The following is a 17,056-nucleotide window of genomic DNA, read 5'->3' as shown; positions in this document are numbered from 1 at the left end:
TCTTTTAGGTCACCCCACCCATCTCCACGGGTTGGGTTAGGCCAGCGGTTCTCCACCTGTGGGTCGGGACCCCATTTGGGGTCGAACGACCATTTCATGGGGGTCGCCAAACAACGCAGTCTGCCATTTTTCCCCCCCTTTTCCTTAGCTGTGCTACTCCCTTTTATTCTATTGGCTTTTGAAAGCCAATCAAATAGACTCTCTTGAATAGAGTCTAATTCTATTGGCTTTCCAAAGCCAATAGAAATGGTCCAGGCTGTCTCTGCCCTGCTGAGCCCGCCAAAAGTCCCATTCTGCAAACGGTGCTGCACCAGTTGAGTAGTCCTCGACTTACGACCGGTTGAGTAGTCCTCGACTTACGACCGGTTGGGGGTCGCGGCATTTAAAAGGTTGAGAACCACTGGGTTAGGCAATGCCGTCTTCAAACAAGAAGTAGGCAAAGGGTTTCCCCTGATCTTGCAATTCCGCAGAGTCATCAAAATGTGGAGACGGTTGGGCACCAGAGGCAGACGTTGAGGCTTCTCTATCACGTGAAGCCACCAAGAAAGTGGATCCAACCTAGCTGTGGACTCAACGGACATCAAAACCAGGCAGAACTTTGACGAGACATCATGATTGCGATCTTGACTTTTCTGACCTGTCCTGCAGGTGTCCACATCTTCTCCTGTGAGAAGGATCTCGGAGTCCTAGTGGACAATCACCTAAATAGGAGCCAGCCGTGTGCTGCAGCTACCAAAAAAGCCAACACAGTGCTGGGCTGCATTAACAGAGGGATAGAATCAAGATCAGGTGAAGTGTTGATACCACTTTACAACACCTTGGTAAGGCCACACCTGGAATACTGCATCCAGTTCTGGTCACCACGATGTAAAAAAACGATGTTGAGACTCTAGAAAGAGTGCAGAGAAGAACAACAAAGAGGATTGGAGGACTGGAGGCTAAAACATACGAAGAACGGTTGCTGGAATTGGGTGTGTCTAGTTTAATGAAGAAAAGGACGAGGGGGGGGGGACATGATAGCAGCCTTCCAGTATCTCAGGGGCTGCCCCAAAGAAGAGGGAGTCAAGCTATTCTCCAAAGTGCCTGAAGGCAGGACAAGAAGCAACGGGTGGAAACTAACCAAGGAGAGAAGCAACCTAGAAAGGAGAAATTTCCTGACAGTCAGAACAATTAACCAGTGGAACTGCTTGCCATCCGCTGGGCAAACAAAACAGTCCCTGCCTTTTGGAGCCATTTGCCGTTAATAAGGGAAGTCACGAGTCCGAGGTTACGAGAAGGTCCCTTCCCAATCTCTTCTTCTGTGAATTCTCCAAAGAAAGGACTTCTGGTTTCATTTCTACAACAGTTGTGCAATTCAGGAGCTTCAGCCAGCTTGGGCCAGCTTGGGCCTTCTCAGAACGAAACGTAAGAGCAGAGATTAATCATCCAGTTTTGGTTACCACGGTGCAAAAAAGATGTGGAGATTCTAGAAAGAGTGCAGAGAAGAGCAACAAAGATGATCAGGGGACTGGAGGCTAAAGCATGTAAGGAACGGTGGCTGGAATTGGGGATGTCTAGTTTAATGAAGAGAAGGATGAAGGGGGACAGGATAGCAGTCTTCCAGTATCTCAGGGACTGCTCCAAAGAAGAGGCAGTCAAGCTATTCTCCAAAGCACCTGAAGGCAGGACAGGAAGCCATGAATAATAAGAATAAAGAATAAAAAGAATAGTTTCCAACGGATGGAAACACATCAAGGAGAGAAGCAACCTGGAACTAAGGAGAAACTTCCTGACAGTTAGAATAATTAACCAGTGGAACTCCTTGCCTCCAGAAGCTGTGAATGCTCCAACACTGGAAGTTTTTAAGAAAAGACTGGACAGCCATTTGTCTGAAATGGTATATGGTTTCCTGCCTGAGCAGGGAGTTGGACTAGATGACCTCCAAGGTCCCTTCCAACTTTATTATTATTATTATTAAAACTTCCAGTGTTGGAGCACCCACAACATCTGAAGGCAAGCCATTCCACTGGTTAATTGCTCTAACTGTCAGGAAGTTTCTCCTTAGTTCCAGGTTGTTTCTCCCCTTGATGAGTTTCCATCTGTTGCTTCTTGTCCTGCCTTCAGGTGCTTTGGGGGATAGCTTGACTCCTTCATCTTTGGGGCAGCCCCTGAGATACTGGAAAACTGCTATCCTGTCCCCCCTCGTCCTTCTCTTCATTAAACTAGACATGCCCAATTCCAGCAGCCGTTCCTTATATGTTTCAGCCTCCAGTCCCCTGATCATCTTTGTTGCTCTTCTCTGCACTCTTTCTAGAGTCTCAGCATCTTTTTTACATCGTGGTGACCAAACCTGGATGCAGGATTCCAAGTGTGGCCTTACCAAGGCCTTGTAAAGTGGTATTAACGCTTCACATGATCTTGATTCTTTCCCTCTGTTAATGCAGCCTAGCACTGTGTGGGCTTTTTTGGCAGCTGCACATATAAAAATTAATCACTGTCCATCATGAATACATAACAGAAGGAGGAAACTTGAGAGTTTGCAAGGTTAATGCTGTATGCAACAAAGCTGGGACTGGATGGGGATGTTCTGCTTCGGGTACCACGAAGTTCCCTCCTTCCAGAAAGTAACAAGGAGAATAGGTTGTGGGGAGGATGTGTCGTGTCCCAGATAGTCCTGAGGACCCTGTTAAAGTGTCACTTATACTCCCGATCCTGGATAGAAGGGCCAATAATCTTTTCTGCTGTCCTCACCACTCTCTGCACTGCCTTCCTAGCCAAAGCAGCGATGCTTCCAAACCAGATAATACATAACACATAACACAACACAATACAATACAACACAACACAACAAATAGAAATACTTTTCACACTACCAGCAGAAACCAAGGCCATAGTGCTCACAACCCTGAATTGCCACCTATCCAGCAGGCACAAGGCCACATTATTTGATGGATTATCTGCAGGGCGATCTGCTGGATGACCTCTGATTGTCTTTGTTAGACACCTGTGTTTCTCAACTTTGACAATGCTGGGAATTGAAGTCCACGCCTCGTAAAGCTGTCACAGTTGAGAAACAGTGCATTCGCTGGCTCAAATTTCACGTCGGCACCTATTTTGCTAATAAATCATTGGGGGGGGGGAAATGTTCTTAATCTTAGACTGTTTTCTCCTCAGATGCAAAAAGCTAATTTTTGCAAAAGGCCCCAGCTGCCGCAGTGGTCACTTCCGTGTCTCCGGTTGGCAACTCTTGTACTGACCCCTCCCCCCTCTTGGTGGCCTTTGCTGCCAGGTGCCAAATGGACCCCCACCCCACCTCCATCCTTCCATCTCATTTGGCAGACAGCCCCGCCTCTTCCCCGAATTGCAGAGAATTTACTTCCTTCTCCTGATGCAAATTGCTTGGGGTCAGTGGCTTCGATGCAAAACCAAGGATGCTGATTGTGACCTCAGAATTTGGGGAGGGAGGGGGGGCTACAGGGACCGCATCTGTCCTCCTCACCTATGGGCAGGCGGCTTTGGGGCACCAGCGCAAAGTTGGCCATTAGGACTGTATCTCTATGCGTCCAGACAGAAGAATCATAGGGGGGGGGGAATCAGAATAGCAGAGTTGGAAGGGACCTTGGAGGTCATCTAGTCCAACCCCCTGCTTAGGCAGGTAACCCTATACGCTTTCGGACAAATGGCTGTCCAGTCTCTTCTTAAAAACTTCCAGTGTTGGAGCATTCAGAGCTTCTGGAGGCAGGTAGTTCCACTGATTAATTGTTCTCACTGTCAGGAAGTTTCTCCTAAGTTCTAGGTTGCTTCTCTCCTTGATTAGTTTCCATCCGTTGCTTCTTGTCCTGCCTTCAGACGCTTTGGAGAACAGCTTGACTCCCTCTTCTTTATGGCAGCCCCTGAGACATTGGAAGATGCTATCCTGTCCCCCCAATCCTTCTTTTCATTAAACTAGACATACCCAATTCCTCCCAATGACCCTGGCACACTGCAACCGTCATAAATAGGAGTCAGTTGCCAAATGGCTGAATTCTGATCAGGTGATCCCACGGTCGTAAGTGTGAAAAATGGTCCTAAGTCTCTTTTTTGGTGCCGTTGTAATTTTGAACGGTCACTAAATGGACTGTCGTGAATTGGGGACGACCTGTACAATTCCAGACCCAACGGCTGTCAAAGGGTCTTCAAAAGGTGCTGATCTCAAGGACCAGGCAGCTTTTGCAACAGGAGGGACGGGGGTGTCTCACACAAACGTCCACGGACCTTAGCCCATTTCACAGGTGTGCCAATTGCTTGTTGTAAGCTGCTTTAAGACTGGTGGACTTCAACTCCCAGAATTCAAAATTCAGGCATTTGGGCAGGGGTAGGCAACCTTGGCTCTTTTATGACTCGTGGACTTCAACTCCCAGAATTCCTGAGCCAGCCATGCTGAGGGGAAAGGGAGAGATTTCCAAGCTGAGCCATGCTGACTCTGGAATTCTGGGAGTTGAAGTCCACGAATCATGAGGGGGCTATAGTTTCCCCATGCTGGCTGAGGAATTCTGGGAGTTGAAGTCCACAAGTCATGAGGGGGCCATAGTTCCCCCATGCTGGCTCAGGAATTCTGGGAGTTGAAGTCCACGAGTCATAAAAGGGCCCAGTTTGAAGACCCTTGGTTTAAATATTTAAATATTTTTTCCTCACGTTCACGTGATCAAAATTCAGGCATTTGGGCAGGGGTAGGCAACCTTGGCTCTTTTATGACTCGTGGACTTCAATTCCCAGAATTCCTGAGTCAGCCATGCTGAGGGGAAAGGGAGAGGTTTCCAAGCTGAGCCATGCTGGCTCAGGAATTCTGGGAGTTGAAGTCCACGAGTCATGAGGGGGCCATAGTTCCCCATGCTGGCTGAGGAATTCTGGGAGTTGAAGTCCACGAGTCATGAGGGGGCCATAGTTTTAAAGCGGCCAAGTTTGAAGACCCCTGTTGTAGACAGACTCCATCTCTTTGTCTAGACTTGTCTGCAAAGGCTTTGCAGGATTTATTCTTTCGAAATATTTCCAAGCTTTTGGGCAACGCCTTCCTGGTGCAATTAACCCGCCCACAGAAGAGAATCCCACACAACTGCAAGGGCTCAAAGACACACAAAGACACACAAAAGAGGCCCTAACAAAGCAGCCAAACTGAAAGCAATCAAAACTATTTGCCATTAACAAAGAGAAAACAATCCCTACAGGAACCTCTTCAAGCAAAGAGCGTAGAGCAGTTTTGTTTTTTTCAACCTTGGCTGCTTTAAGAGGGGTGGACTTCAACTCCCAGAATTCCCTACCCAGCAGTTCTTTAATTCTGGGAGTTGGAGTCCACCCATCTTAAAGTGTCCAAGGTTGAGAAACACTGGTCTAAGTAGGCTTCCATCAAGGAGGTTTTTCTTAAGAATTCTGGGAGTAGAAGCTCACCCATCTTAGAGATGCTGGCTGGGGGATTCTGGGAGTTGAAGTCCTCCCATCTTAAAGCCTGCTGACTGGGGAATTCTGGGAAATGTCCACCCATCTTAAAGATGCTGGCTGGGGGATTCTGGGAATTCAGCTCCTCCCATCTTAAAGCCTGCTGGCTGGGGGATTCTGGGAGTTGAAATCCTCCCATCTTAAAGCTGCTGACTGGAGAATTCTGGGAAATGAAGTCTACCCATCTTAAAGATGCTGGCTGGGAGATTCTGGGAGTTGAAGTCCACCCATCTTAAAGCATGCTGGCTGGGGGATTCTGGGAATTCAGCTCCTCTCATCTTAAAGCCTGCTGGCTGGGGAGTTCTGGGAGTTGAAATCCTCCCATCTTAAAGCCTGCTGGCTGGGAATTGTGGGAAGTGAACTCCACCCATCTTAAAGCATGCTGGCTGGGGAATTCAAATCCTCCCATCTTAAAGCATGCTGGCTGGGGAATTCTGGGAGTTGAAATCCTTCCATCTTAAAGCCTGCTGGCTGGGGAATTCTGGGAGTTGAAATCCTCCCATCTTAAAGCCTGCTGGCTGGGGAATTCTGGGAAGTGAACTCCACCCGTCTTAAGGCCTGGATGGCAGATGGGATACTAGCCATGAAAAGGGTTGGGGGCTTCCTGGCCTTAGAGATAATTGTCTTCATCGCTCCCGGGCCCAGCGCCCGCTTCCTCCTCGTCCCCCGCCAGGGCTTCGATGTCGTGGGTGATGTTGGCGATCCGGCGATTGAAGGACTCCGCGTCGGAGTGCAAGGACCAGCTGTCGTAGCTCCTCACAGCTGAGGCCGAGGTGCTGCTCATGCTCCTCTTGATGCGGCCGAAGCTGTCAGTCAGAATGCCCCCTTCCCGGATGCCGATGCTCTCCAGGAATGACTCAAAGTAGCCGATGTCCTGGTCAGGGATAAACGGCCGCATGCCTGTGGAAAGGGGGCAAAGAGGGGATCCTGGGTGGTTCTCTTGCGGACCTTTCATGACCCATCTAGGTCATGTTATCAGTGCCAGAAGGGAGTGGGTATGCGGACAGGAGGAGGAGGAGGAGGAGGAGGAGGAGGAAGAGAACTGTGGAGGAGGACTTGATGCTCCCTGAACTTGGATCTTTTCTTGCAGAGAAGGGGGAGGAATGTGGGATCCATGGTGTTTTCTGAGCTTGGTTGTTTGCTTGCATATGTTTCATGACCCATCTAATTCTCAACCTTTTTACTGCCGCGACCCCCAACCGGTCGTAAGTCGAGGACTACTCAACCGGTCGTAAGTCGAGGACTACTCAACTGGTGCAGCACCGTTTGCAGAATGGGACTTTTGGCGGGCTCAGCAGGGCAGAGACAGCCTGGACAATTCCTATTGGCTTTGGAAAGCCAATAGAATTAGACTCTATTCAAGAGAGTCTATTCTATTGGCTTTCAAAAGCCAATAGAATAAAAGGGAGTAGCACAGCTAAGGAAAAGGGGGGGAAAATGGCGGACTGCGTTGTTTGGCGACCCCCGTGACATGGTCGTTCGACCCCAAATGGGGTGCCGACCCACAGGTGGAGAACCACTGATCTAGGTAATGTTATCAGTGCTAGAAGGAAGGGGGGTATGTGGAGAGAAGGAGGAGGAGGAGGAGGAGGGAGGGACGGAGGGAGGAAGGAGGAGGAGGGCTGTGGGGTCCTTGGGGCTCTCTGAGCTTGGTTGTTTTCTTGCAGACATTTCATGACCCAACTAGGGCACAGCATCAGTTCTAGAAAGGAGATGGAGGAGGAGGAGGAGGAAGAGGAGGACGACAACTGTGGGGTCCTTGGTGTTTTCTGAGCTTGGTGGTTTTCTTGCAGACGTTTCATGACCCAACTAAGTAACTTCATCAGTGCCAGAAGGGAGGGGGCTTGCGGAGAGGAGGAGGAGGAGGAGGAGAAGAGAAAGAAAGAGAAAAAAGGGAAGGAAGGAAGGAAGGGAGAGAAAGAAAGAAAGAAAGAGAAAGAAAGAAAGAAAGAAAGAAAGAAAGAAAGAAAGAAAGAAAGAAAGAAAGAAAGAAAGAAAGAAGGGCTGTGGGGTCCTTGGTGCTCTCTGAGCTTGGTGGTTCTCTTGCAGACATTTCATGACCCAACTAGGTAACTTCATCAGTGCCAGAAGGGAGGGGGCTTGCGGAGAAGAGGAGGAGGAGGAGAAGAGAAAGAAAGAGAAAAAAAGGGAGGGAAGGAAGGAAGGAAGGAAGAAAGAAAGAAAGAAAGAAAGAAAGAAAGAAAGAAAGAAAGAAAGAAAGAAAGAAAGAAGGAAAGAAAGAAAGAAAGAAAGAAGGGCTGTGGGGTCCTTGGTGCTCTCTGAGCTTGGTGGTTCTTTTGCAGACGTTTCATGACCCAACTAGGTAAAATCATCAGTTCTAGAAGGGAGGGGATTTGGAGAGGGGGGGAGGAGGAGGAGGAGGAGGAGAGGGATATGACCCGATTTTACAGCTGTCGGTGAGTGAGACAGGACGGAACTCGAGTCCTGAGGCGAAAGGGGTAAAAATAAAGTCACGATGGTAGCCGTCACGTGACCAGACGTGACTCCAATTGCACACGGTCGCCATCTTGAACCCTCTGCAAATCAAAATATTTCCCACTTCCAGAGAGAGAGAGAGAGAGAGGCATTTACCCAAAAGAAGGAATTTCCGCTTCTCCCCGTAGAGATTGAGCAGCCCAGCGCAGTAGCTCTCCACCGTCAAACCCGTCCGGTATTCACGGAGCAGGAGGGCAAATCCTTGAATCTCCTGAGGGCTCAACTTGCTTCGCAACTGTGGGGTAAAACGAGAGGATTGTTCTAGGGAGGGAAAGCCCGACCAGACCCCCTCGGCCTTCTCCCACCTCAGCCTTGTATCTTTGGTTGCTTTACAGCAGGGCTCTCCAAACGTGGCCATTTTAAGACTGGTGGACTTCAACTCCCAGAATTCCCCAGCCAGCAGCTCTCCAAACTTGGCTCCTTTAAGACTTGTGGACTTCAACTCCCAGAATTCCCCAGTCAGAAAGTCCCCAGAGTTGACAACTTTAAGACTTGTGGACTTCAACTCCCAGAATTCCCTAGTCAGCAGGTCCCCAGAGTTGACAACTTTAAGACTGTGGACTTCAACTCCCACAATTCCCCAGCCAGCAGGTCCCCAAAGTTGATCACTTTAAGACTTGTGGACTTCAATTCCCAGAATTCCCCAGCCAGCAGGTCCCCAAAGTTGATTACTTTAAGACTTGTGGACTTCAACTCCCAGAATTCCCCAGCCAGCAGGTTCCCAAACTTGGCTCCTTTAAGACTTGTGGACTTCAACTCCCAGAATTCCTCAGCCGGCAGATCCCCAAAGTTGATCACTTTAAGACTTGTGGACTTCAACTCCCAGAATTCCTCAGCCAGCAGTTCTCCAAACTTGGCCACTTTAAGACTTGTGGACTTCAACTCCCAGAATTCCCCAGTCAGCAGGTCCCCAAACTTGGCTCCTTTAAGACTTGTGGACTTCAACTCCCAGAATTCCTCAGCTGGCAGATCCCCAAAGTTGACCACTTTAAGACTTGTGGACTTCAACTCCCAGAATTCCCCAGCCAGCAGGGTGGCTAGGCAATTCTGGGAGTTGAAGTCCACAAATCTTAAAGATGCCAAATTTGGAGACCCCTGCTTTATAGAAAAACCAGTCAATAAATTTAGTATTTCAATCCTTATCATTTATATTTATATTTAACTTTATATTTAACTTTAACTTTGTATTTTATATTTATATTATCTATATTTATATTTATATTGCCATGTATATTTATCACTGTTTTTCTATTTCTCCTATTTTTAGTCCTTGACTTACAACTGTTGGTTTAGCAACGGTTAGACGTTTACAACGGCACTGGGAAAAAGTGACTTAGGACCGTTTTTCACACTTACGACCGTTGCAGCATCTCTGTGGTCACGTGACCAAAATTGGGAGGCTTGGCAACTGGCATGAACGCGTGACGGTTTGCAGAGTCCAGGAGTCACGTGATTCCCCCCCCCTTTTTTGATCTTCTGACCGGTCAAGTCAATGGGGAAGGCAGGTTCATTTAACGACCCTGTTACCAATTTAACTGCGGCGACCTCCTTAACGACTGCAGCCAGAAAGGTCGTAAAAGGGGACAAAAACCCATTTAGCAAATGTTTCGCTGAGCCCCAGAAATTTGGGGCTCCATTTTTGGTAGGAAGTCAAGTTCCCTTAGCTTCGTCCACTTCAGTGGGCAATTTTTTTGGGGAGGGGGGAATTCTGCGGATTTTTATCCCGGGGTCACCACTGCCAGCCCGAGTCCTGCCCTTTGGTTTGAACGCAGAGTCCAGGACACGTCGCCCCCCCCTTGTGCAACGAATGCGAATCCTACAACGGGCTTCATCCTGGACCCGAGTTCACCAGCCTCCCCACAGCCCCCATCCCAGGCTGAACCCCGACTTTCCGTCATCATGTAGTCCTGCAGTTGTTCCAAGCTGGTGTTGCTGTGGTCGCTCCCGCTGCAGGCGGTGGCCAGGCTGTGATGCGACCGGTGTAGCAGAGGGGAGGAGGAACTACTGCAGTAGGCCTCAAAAGTCTCGTGGGAGCCGTCACTGCGAGAAGGAAGAGAGAAGGGAAGTTGCCTTAATAATAATAATAGTAATAATAGTAATAGTAGTAGTAGTAGTAGTAATAGTAGTAGTAGTAGTAGTAATAATAATAATAATAATAATAATAATAATAGTTGGAAGGGACCTTAGAGATCATCTAGTCCAACCCCCTGCTCGGGCAGGAAACCCTACACCATTTCAGACAAATGGCGGTCCAGTCTCTTATAATGAAATAATAAAGAGGGCAATCATAAAATAAATTCATAAAATGGTCAATAAATTAATAAAATGAAATGATACAATGAAATAATGAAGTGCAAGATAAAATCATAAAATAAATCTATAAAATGGTCAGTAAATTCATAAAATGAAATGACGCACTGAAATAATAAAGACAGCAAGATAAAATTGTAAAATAAATTAATAAAATGGTCAATCAATTCATAAAAGGATACAATAATAAAGAGGGCAAGATAAAATCATAAAATAAATTCATAAAATGGTCAATCAGTTAATAAAATGAAATGATACAATGAAATAATGAAGAGCGCAAGATAAAATCATAAAATAAATTTATAAAATGGTCAATAAATTAATAAAATGAAATGACACACTGAAATAATAAAGAGGGCGAGATAAAATCACAAAATAAATTCATAAAATGGTCAATAAATTAATAAAATGAAATGACACAATGAAATAATAAAGAGGGCGAGATAAAATCATAAAATAAATTCATAAAATGGTCAATAAATTAATAAAGGAAGATACGGTAGTCCTCAACTTATAACAGTTCATTAGCTGAGCATTGGAAGTTACAGCGACACTAAAAAGCTCACTTATGACCATTTTCTACAGTTACGACCGTTGTCGTATCCCTGTGATCCCGTGGTCAAAATTCATACACTTGGCAACTGCTTCACATTTATGACGGTTGCAGTGTCCCCGGGGGGGTCGTGTGATCCCCTTTTGCGACCTTAAGCCAAGTCAACGGGGAAGCCAAATTCACTTAACAACCGTGTGACTAATTTAACAAGTGCGGCGATTCATTTAATGACGGCAGCCCTAAAAGGTCGCCTAAGGGGCTAAAACTCACTATTTTGCTTAGCAACAGAAATGTTGGGTTTGCTTGTGGTCGTAAGCCCAGGACGACCTCTAATACAAAAAAATTAATAAAATAAAATAATACGATAAAATGTGAAATAAAATCAAAGGGGTTCAGAATTGGCTAGGAAAGGAATAAATTCTTTCTCGCGCACAGGAGGAGGAGGAGCTAAACCAGTTTCCCAGAGTCTGGCGCCCTCTAGTGGCATTGGATTAACTGTTCCCATCGTTCCGAGATACCAGCTGGAGGCAGGATGGATGGAAGGACAGGTCACAATTGGGCACCGCAGCCAAATTGCCGTGGCCAACTCAACACGGTCAACTGGAGGTTTCTAAGAAGAGACTGGACAGTCACTTGTCTGAAATGGTTCGGGGTCTCCTGCTTGAGCAGGGGGCTGGACTAGAAGACCTCCGAGGTCCCTTCCAGCTTCTATTCTATTCTAAATTCTAAACTTGCCGCGGGGCAAATTGCCGGAGGACAAGCGCGAACACCCATATCGAAGAAATAGCGGAATACAATCGTTAAAGAAAGGGTACAAGTTGCAATTATCCCTCATGGGAAGAATTGCAGTGATAAAAATGAATATTCTACCCAAGTTTCTCTTTTTGTTCCAAATGATACCGATTTTGAAGAATGAGATCAATTTAACTGAGTGGCAGAAAGGCCTTAATAAATTTATTTGGGCAGGGAAAAAGCCAAGGGTTAAGTTTAAAATTATGCAAGATTTCCGTGAGAGGGGAGGACTCAAGGTGCCGAATTTGAAATTATATTATGATGCGGTGGTTTTAACATTAGTTAGTGACTGGGTAAATTTGACAAATTCTGATATACTTCACTTAGAGGGATGGAATCTACTTTTTGGGTGGCATGCCTATTTAATATTTAATAAAAAAATGGATTGGGCTTTTAAATCTCATATCTTAAGAACTTCTTTACTTAGGGTTTGGAGAAAATATTATAAAAGTGATTTCAAAGTACCATTATGGGCTATACCTTGGCATGCAATAGAAGGAATAAAAAGAGGGGTTAAAATGGATATGGTGTCTTATAGACAGTTACTTAAATGGGATGGACAAAACTGGCAGTTAAAATCACGGGAAGAGTTAGCACAAGAAAATATTATTTATTCTTGGTTCCAATATAGGCAATTATCAGATGGATGGAAGATGGACTGTAAGGTGGGTTTTCTCAGAGAAGATGAAAATCTTATTAAGCAAGTGAAGGATCAAAGACAAACCCACATTAAGAGGATTTATGGGGTTTTAGTTGAATTGGATTCAGAAACGGAACTCATTAAAGATTGTATGATTAGATGGGCGCAGAATTTTGGTGAGCCAGTTCCATTGGACACCTGGGAAATTATTTGGGTGAGAAATGTCAAATTTACACAAGCACAGAAATTAAGGGAGAATTTTTATAAAATGTTTTATAGATGGCACCTTGATCCACAAAAAATGTCTTTTATGTACCCTGACTTACAACCTAAATGTTGGAGATGTGGTTGTATGGACGCTACTTATTATCATATTTGGTGGTCGTGCAGAGAGATAAAAGCATTTTGGATTAAGATCTGGTGGAATATCCAGAGAATTTTTAGAAGGAGGGTAAAATTTACTCCGCAATTATTTTTGTTGGGTATAGTTACTGATTGTGATACAAAGGAGGTTATATTGATGTTAAATTTGATTACAGCTGCGAGGCTGTTAGTAGGACAATATTGGAAGAAGGAATCTTTGCCTACATTGCAGGAATGGGTTCTTAAAGTGTCTCATTTGGCGGAAATGGCAAAGATTTCGGCTTTCTTAAAGGGACAAACGCAAGAGAAATTTCTTGCTGTTTGGGATAAATGGATAAAATTCATACAATTTAAATTTGATATAAAAAATACTATATAGTTTTTTCATAATTTTTAACTCTCTCTCTATATATATTTTCTATTTTATATTCTTTTTTTTATAAATATAAATTTTTTTAACTTTTTTTTAATTAAGCCTATATTCTGCTCTGGGAGGCCCTGGGGGGGGGAAGGGGGGGTTTGGGTAGGGGTGGGGGAAGGGGGGTTTTGTTGGGTAATGTTTGTTTTTTATTTGTATATGTTGTTTTTTGTTTTTGTATTGTCTTTTATTTTCTGTAAAATTTATAAAACTCTTTAATAAAAAAAAAAAAAAGAAAGGGTACCAAAAGGAAGAGCAAAATAACGCACGAAGGAAAAAAATTGGAATAGTTTAAACATTCTTTTAAATAGATGAATCGTTGAATGGTCGCACAATGACTTCTCCCACCGTGATTTGGGCAGGCTGAGTCGGGGGCATCAAGTGGGGCACGCCAAGTTGTCCCGTTCTGTTCTGGGTCATGGTGGGGCTGGGAAGGGAGTTTTGGGGCCCGGCTGGGAATTCCCTGCTCACTTTAACAGAATCCCCACCAGCAGATTTAGTTTTGGAGGAGAGGAAAAACAAAAAGAGAAAAAAGGAGGAGGAGGAGGAGAAGGAGGAGGAGGAGAAGGAGAAGAAGGAGGAAGAAGAGGAAGAGGAGAAGGAGGAGGAGAAGGAGGAAGAGGAGAAAGAAGGAGAAGGAGAGGAGGAGGAGAAGGAGGAGGAGGAGGAGGAGCAGGAGCAGGAGAAGAAGGAGAAGGAAAAGTAGAAGAAGAAGGAGGAGGAGAAGGAGGAGGAGAAGAAGGAGGAGGAGGAAATGGAGGAGGAGGAGAAAGAGAAGGGGAAAGAGGGGAGGAATAGGAAGTGGAGAAGGAGAAGGAGGAGGAGGAAGAGGAAAAAAAGATGATGAAGAGAAAGAAAGAAAGAAAGAAAGAAAGAAAGAAAGAAAGGGAGGAAGGAAGGAAGGGTGGGAGGAAGGAAGGGAGAGAAAGAAAGAAAAAGAAAGAAAGAAAGAAAGAAAGGGAGGGAGGGAGGGAGGAAGGAAGGGTGGGAGGAAGGAAGAAAGGGAGAGGAAGAAAGAAAGAAAAAGAGAAAGAAAGAAAGAAAGGAAGGAAGGGAGGGAGGGATGAAGGAAGGGAGAGGAAGAAAGAAAGATAGAAAGGGAGGAAGGAAGGGGTGGGAGGAAGGAAGGAAGGAAGGGAGAGAAAGAAAGAAAAAGAGAAAGAAAGAAAGAAAGAAAGAAAGAAAGGGAGGGAGGAAGGAAGGAAGGAAGGGAGAGGAAGAAAAAAAGAAGGAAAGAAAGAAAGAAAGAAAGAAAGAAAGGGAGGGAGGGAGAAAGGAAGGAAGGGTGGAGGGAGGGAGGAAGGGTGGGAGGAAGGAAGGAAGGGAAAGGAAGAAAGAAAGAAAGAAAGAAAAGCAACGGTCCAGTTGGACTTCCGGTTCGCCAGCCGTCGCGCAAGCGGCGCTTACAAGGAGCTGCAGCAACTGAAGTCGGCGTCGTAAGCGTACGTGCCCTCGGTCCGACAGCTCTCACCTGGGAAGGCAGACCACAAGGCAAAGAAGAAGCTGGTCAGGAACCACGTTTTCCATCTTCCAACTTCAGTCAATGTCCGTCTCTCTGTACACATAATCCTCGCTTAGCAACCGGTTGCTAAGCCACCATTCGAAGTTATGACAGACCACCCCAAAAGGCACTTACGACCCAATTTCCAAGTTCTGACAGCCACTTGTGCGATTGCATTTCGGCCCTCGACAACCCAGCTTGCATTTACGGCCCTTTCCGGTGTCCCACGGTCACGCGACTGCAATTTCTGACTTTTTTTTTTTTTTGCTCTGTGGTCCTCGAGTTACAAGAGTCCATTTAGCGACCGTTCGGAGTTATAACGGCAACTGAAAAAAAGCGACTTAACGGCCATTTTTCACACTCATGACCCTTGCAGCCTCCCCAGGGTCACGTGATCAAAATGCCGGTGCTTGCCCACTGGTTCACACATATGACGGTTGCCGTGTCCCGCGGGAGGGGGTGTCACATGATCCCGTTTTGCGCCCTTCCGACAAGCAAAGCAAACAGGGAAGTCAGGTTCACTTAATGACCGTCTTACTGACTTAACGACTGCAGCAAGAAAGGTGGTCAAATAGAGAGAAACTCACAACAATCGTCTCGTTTTGCAACACCAATTTTGGTCCTACGTCAAGGACTATATTCTGATTTCCAGCAAGGAATGCTTGTTCGATAAAAGGGATAGGCTTATGGACCGTGGGGACTTTTACTTTCATTTAATCACCGCTTCAAAAACGGATGTAAAATTGTGGGGGCGGGTGTGCAGTCCCGTGGTAATCCACTGAACAACGTCCAGGACGTACGACCGTAATTCCAGGCTCCCTTACGGTCATAAGGCGAGGACCAACCTGAAAATGATTTCTTTCCCGCTCTCCCACAGTGTTTTTCAACTTTGGCAACTTTGACCCCGGGGCTTCCACTCCCAGAATTCCCCAGCCCAGTCCTCGATTTACGACCACAATGGAACCCGTTTCTGTCACAAAGGAGACCGTTGTTAAGTGAGCTTTGCTCTATTTTATGACCTTTCTTGCCACCGTGGTTAAGCGAAACGTACAACTGCAGTTGAGCCCAACATTTGTGTTAAGTCAGTTTCGCTCCGTTTTACGACTTTTCTTGCCGTAGGTGTTAAATGAATCCTCGCAGTTTTTCACATAGTAAAACGGTCGTTAAGTGAATCCGGCTTTCCCATTGACGTTGCTCGTCGGAAGGTCGCAAAAGGGGATCCACGTGACCCCTGAAGGACACTGCGACCGTCACAAATAGGAGCCGGTCTGAATTTTGATCACGTGACCGCGGGGATGCTGCAACGGACGTAAGTGTGGGAAAAGGGTCATAAGTCCCTTTTTTCAGCGCCTTCGTAACTTCGAACGGTCACTAAATGAACGGTTGAAAGTTGAGGACGCCCCGTATGTCTGCACCCAACTTCACGGGAATGCAGAAGTTTCTGGGTGCAGCTGAACTTTGGGGTTCTCGAGCCCTGCAAGGGGGGGGGACTCACTCCGGCTGGACAGCCAGGGCCGTTTCGGAGTGGAGGTGTAGTGGTAGCCGGCCCGATCCACACACTCGATGGTTTGGTCGCCGTAAATGATCTGGAAAACCTGACAGATCAGCGCGCAGGACTCCTCGGCCATATCCTGCGTGAAGTGAGAGGGAGGGAAAGAGTTACTACCGCGTTGTTTACTTGTCTCCTGCCTTTGTTATTTTTAAAAATAATTAAAAGTGGTCAAACTATCCAACACGATTCCCTCCTCCTATTTTCCTCATAAAACCAACCCTGTGAGGTAGGTGGGGCTGAGAGAATGACTGACCCAAAGTCACCTAGACAGCTTTAATAGCTAAGGTGGGACTAGAACTCACCGTCTCCTGGTGATTGGCCCAAAGTCACCCAATTGGCTTTCATGCCTAAGGCAGGACTAGAACTCACCATCTCCTGGTGATTGGCCCAACGTCACCCAGCCAACTTTCATGCCTAAGGCGGGACTAGAACTCACCGTCTCCTGGTGATTGGCCCAACGTCACCCAATTGGCTTTCATGCCTAAGGCGGGACTAGAACTCACCGTCTCCTGGTGATTGGCCCAAAGTCACCCAGCCGACTTTTGTGCCTAAGGCGGGACTAGAACTCACGTCACCTGGTGATTGGCCCAACGTCACCCAGTCGACTTTTGTGCCTAAAGCGGGACTGGAACTCACCATCTCCTGGTGATGGGCCCAAAGTCACCCAGCCGGCTTTCATGCCTAAGGCGGGACTAGAACTCACCGTGTCCTGGTGATGGGCCCGAAGTCACCCAGCCAGCTTTCATACCTAAGGCGGGACTAGAACTCACCATCTCTTGGTGATTGGCCCAATGTCACCCAGCCGACTTTTGTGCCTAAGGCGGGACTAGAATTCACCGTCTCCTGGTGATTGGCCCAAAGACACGCAGCCAGCTTTTGTTCCTAAGGCAGGATTAGAACTCACAGTCTCCTGCGTTGCTGGCTTGGTAATTCTGAGACTTGAAGTCCACCCATTTTAAAGTTGACGAGGTTGAGAAACA

General features: G+C 46.4%; 1 protein-coding gene across 1 annotated transcript in view; it reads right to left on the bottom strand.

The window, feature by feature from the left end:
* Window positions 1–5,867: 5,867 nt before the first annotated feature.
* CCM2L (CCM2 like scaffold protein) overlaps window positions 5,868–17,056 on the bottom strand; it is a 29,737-nt gene continuing 18,548 nt past the window's right edge. Inside the window, 5 exon segments of the mRNA XM_039318912.1 lie at window positions 5,868–6,351; window positions 8,044–8,183; window positions 9,841–9,987; window positions 14,431–14,494; window positions 16,020–16,155. Of these exon segments, the coding sequence (XP_039174846.1) occupies window positions 6,062–6,351; window positions 8,044–8,183; window positions 9,841–9,987; window positions 14,431–14,494; window positions 16,020–16,155 (777 nt within the window). The 3' untranslated portion in view covers window positions 5,868–6,061.

Source organism: Crotalus tigris, unplaced genomic scaffold (assembly GCF_016545835.1).
Source record: "Crotalus tigris isolate CLP2741 ecotype Arizona unplaced genomic scaffold, ASM1654583v1 scf7180000021643.52994198:917841, whole genome shotgun sequence".
NCBI lineage: Eukaryota > Metazoa > Chordata > Lepidosauria > Squamata > Viperidae > Crotalus > Crotalus tigris.
Note: the sequence above shows the minus strand (reverse complement) of the source record. Positions and strands in the feature narration are given on the sequence as shown.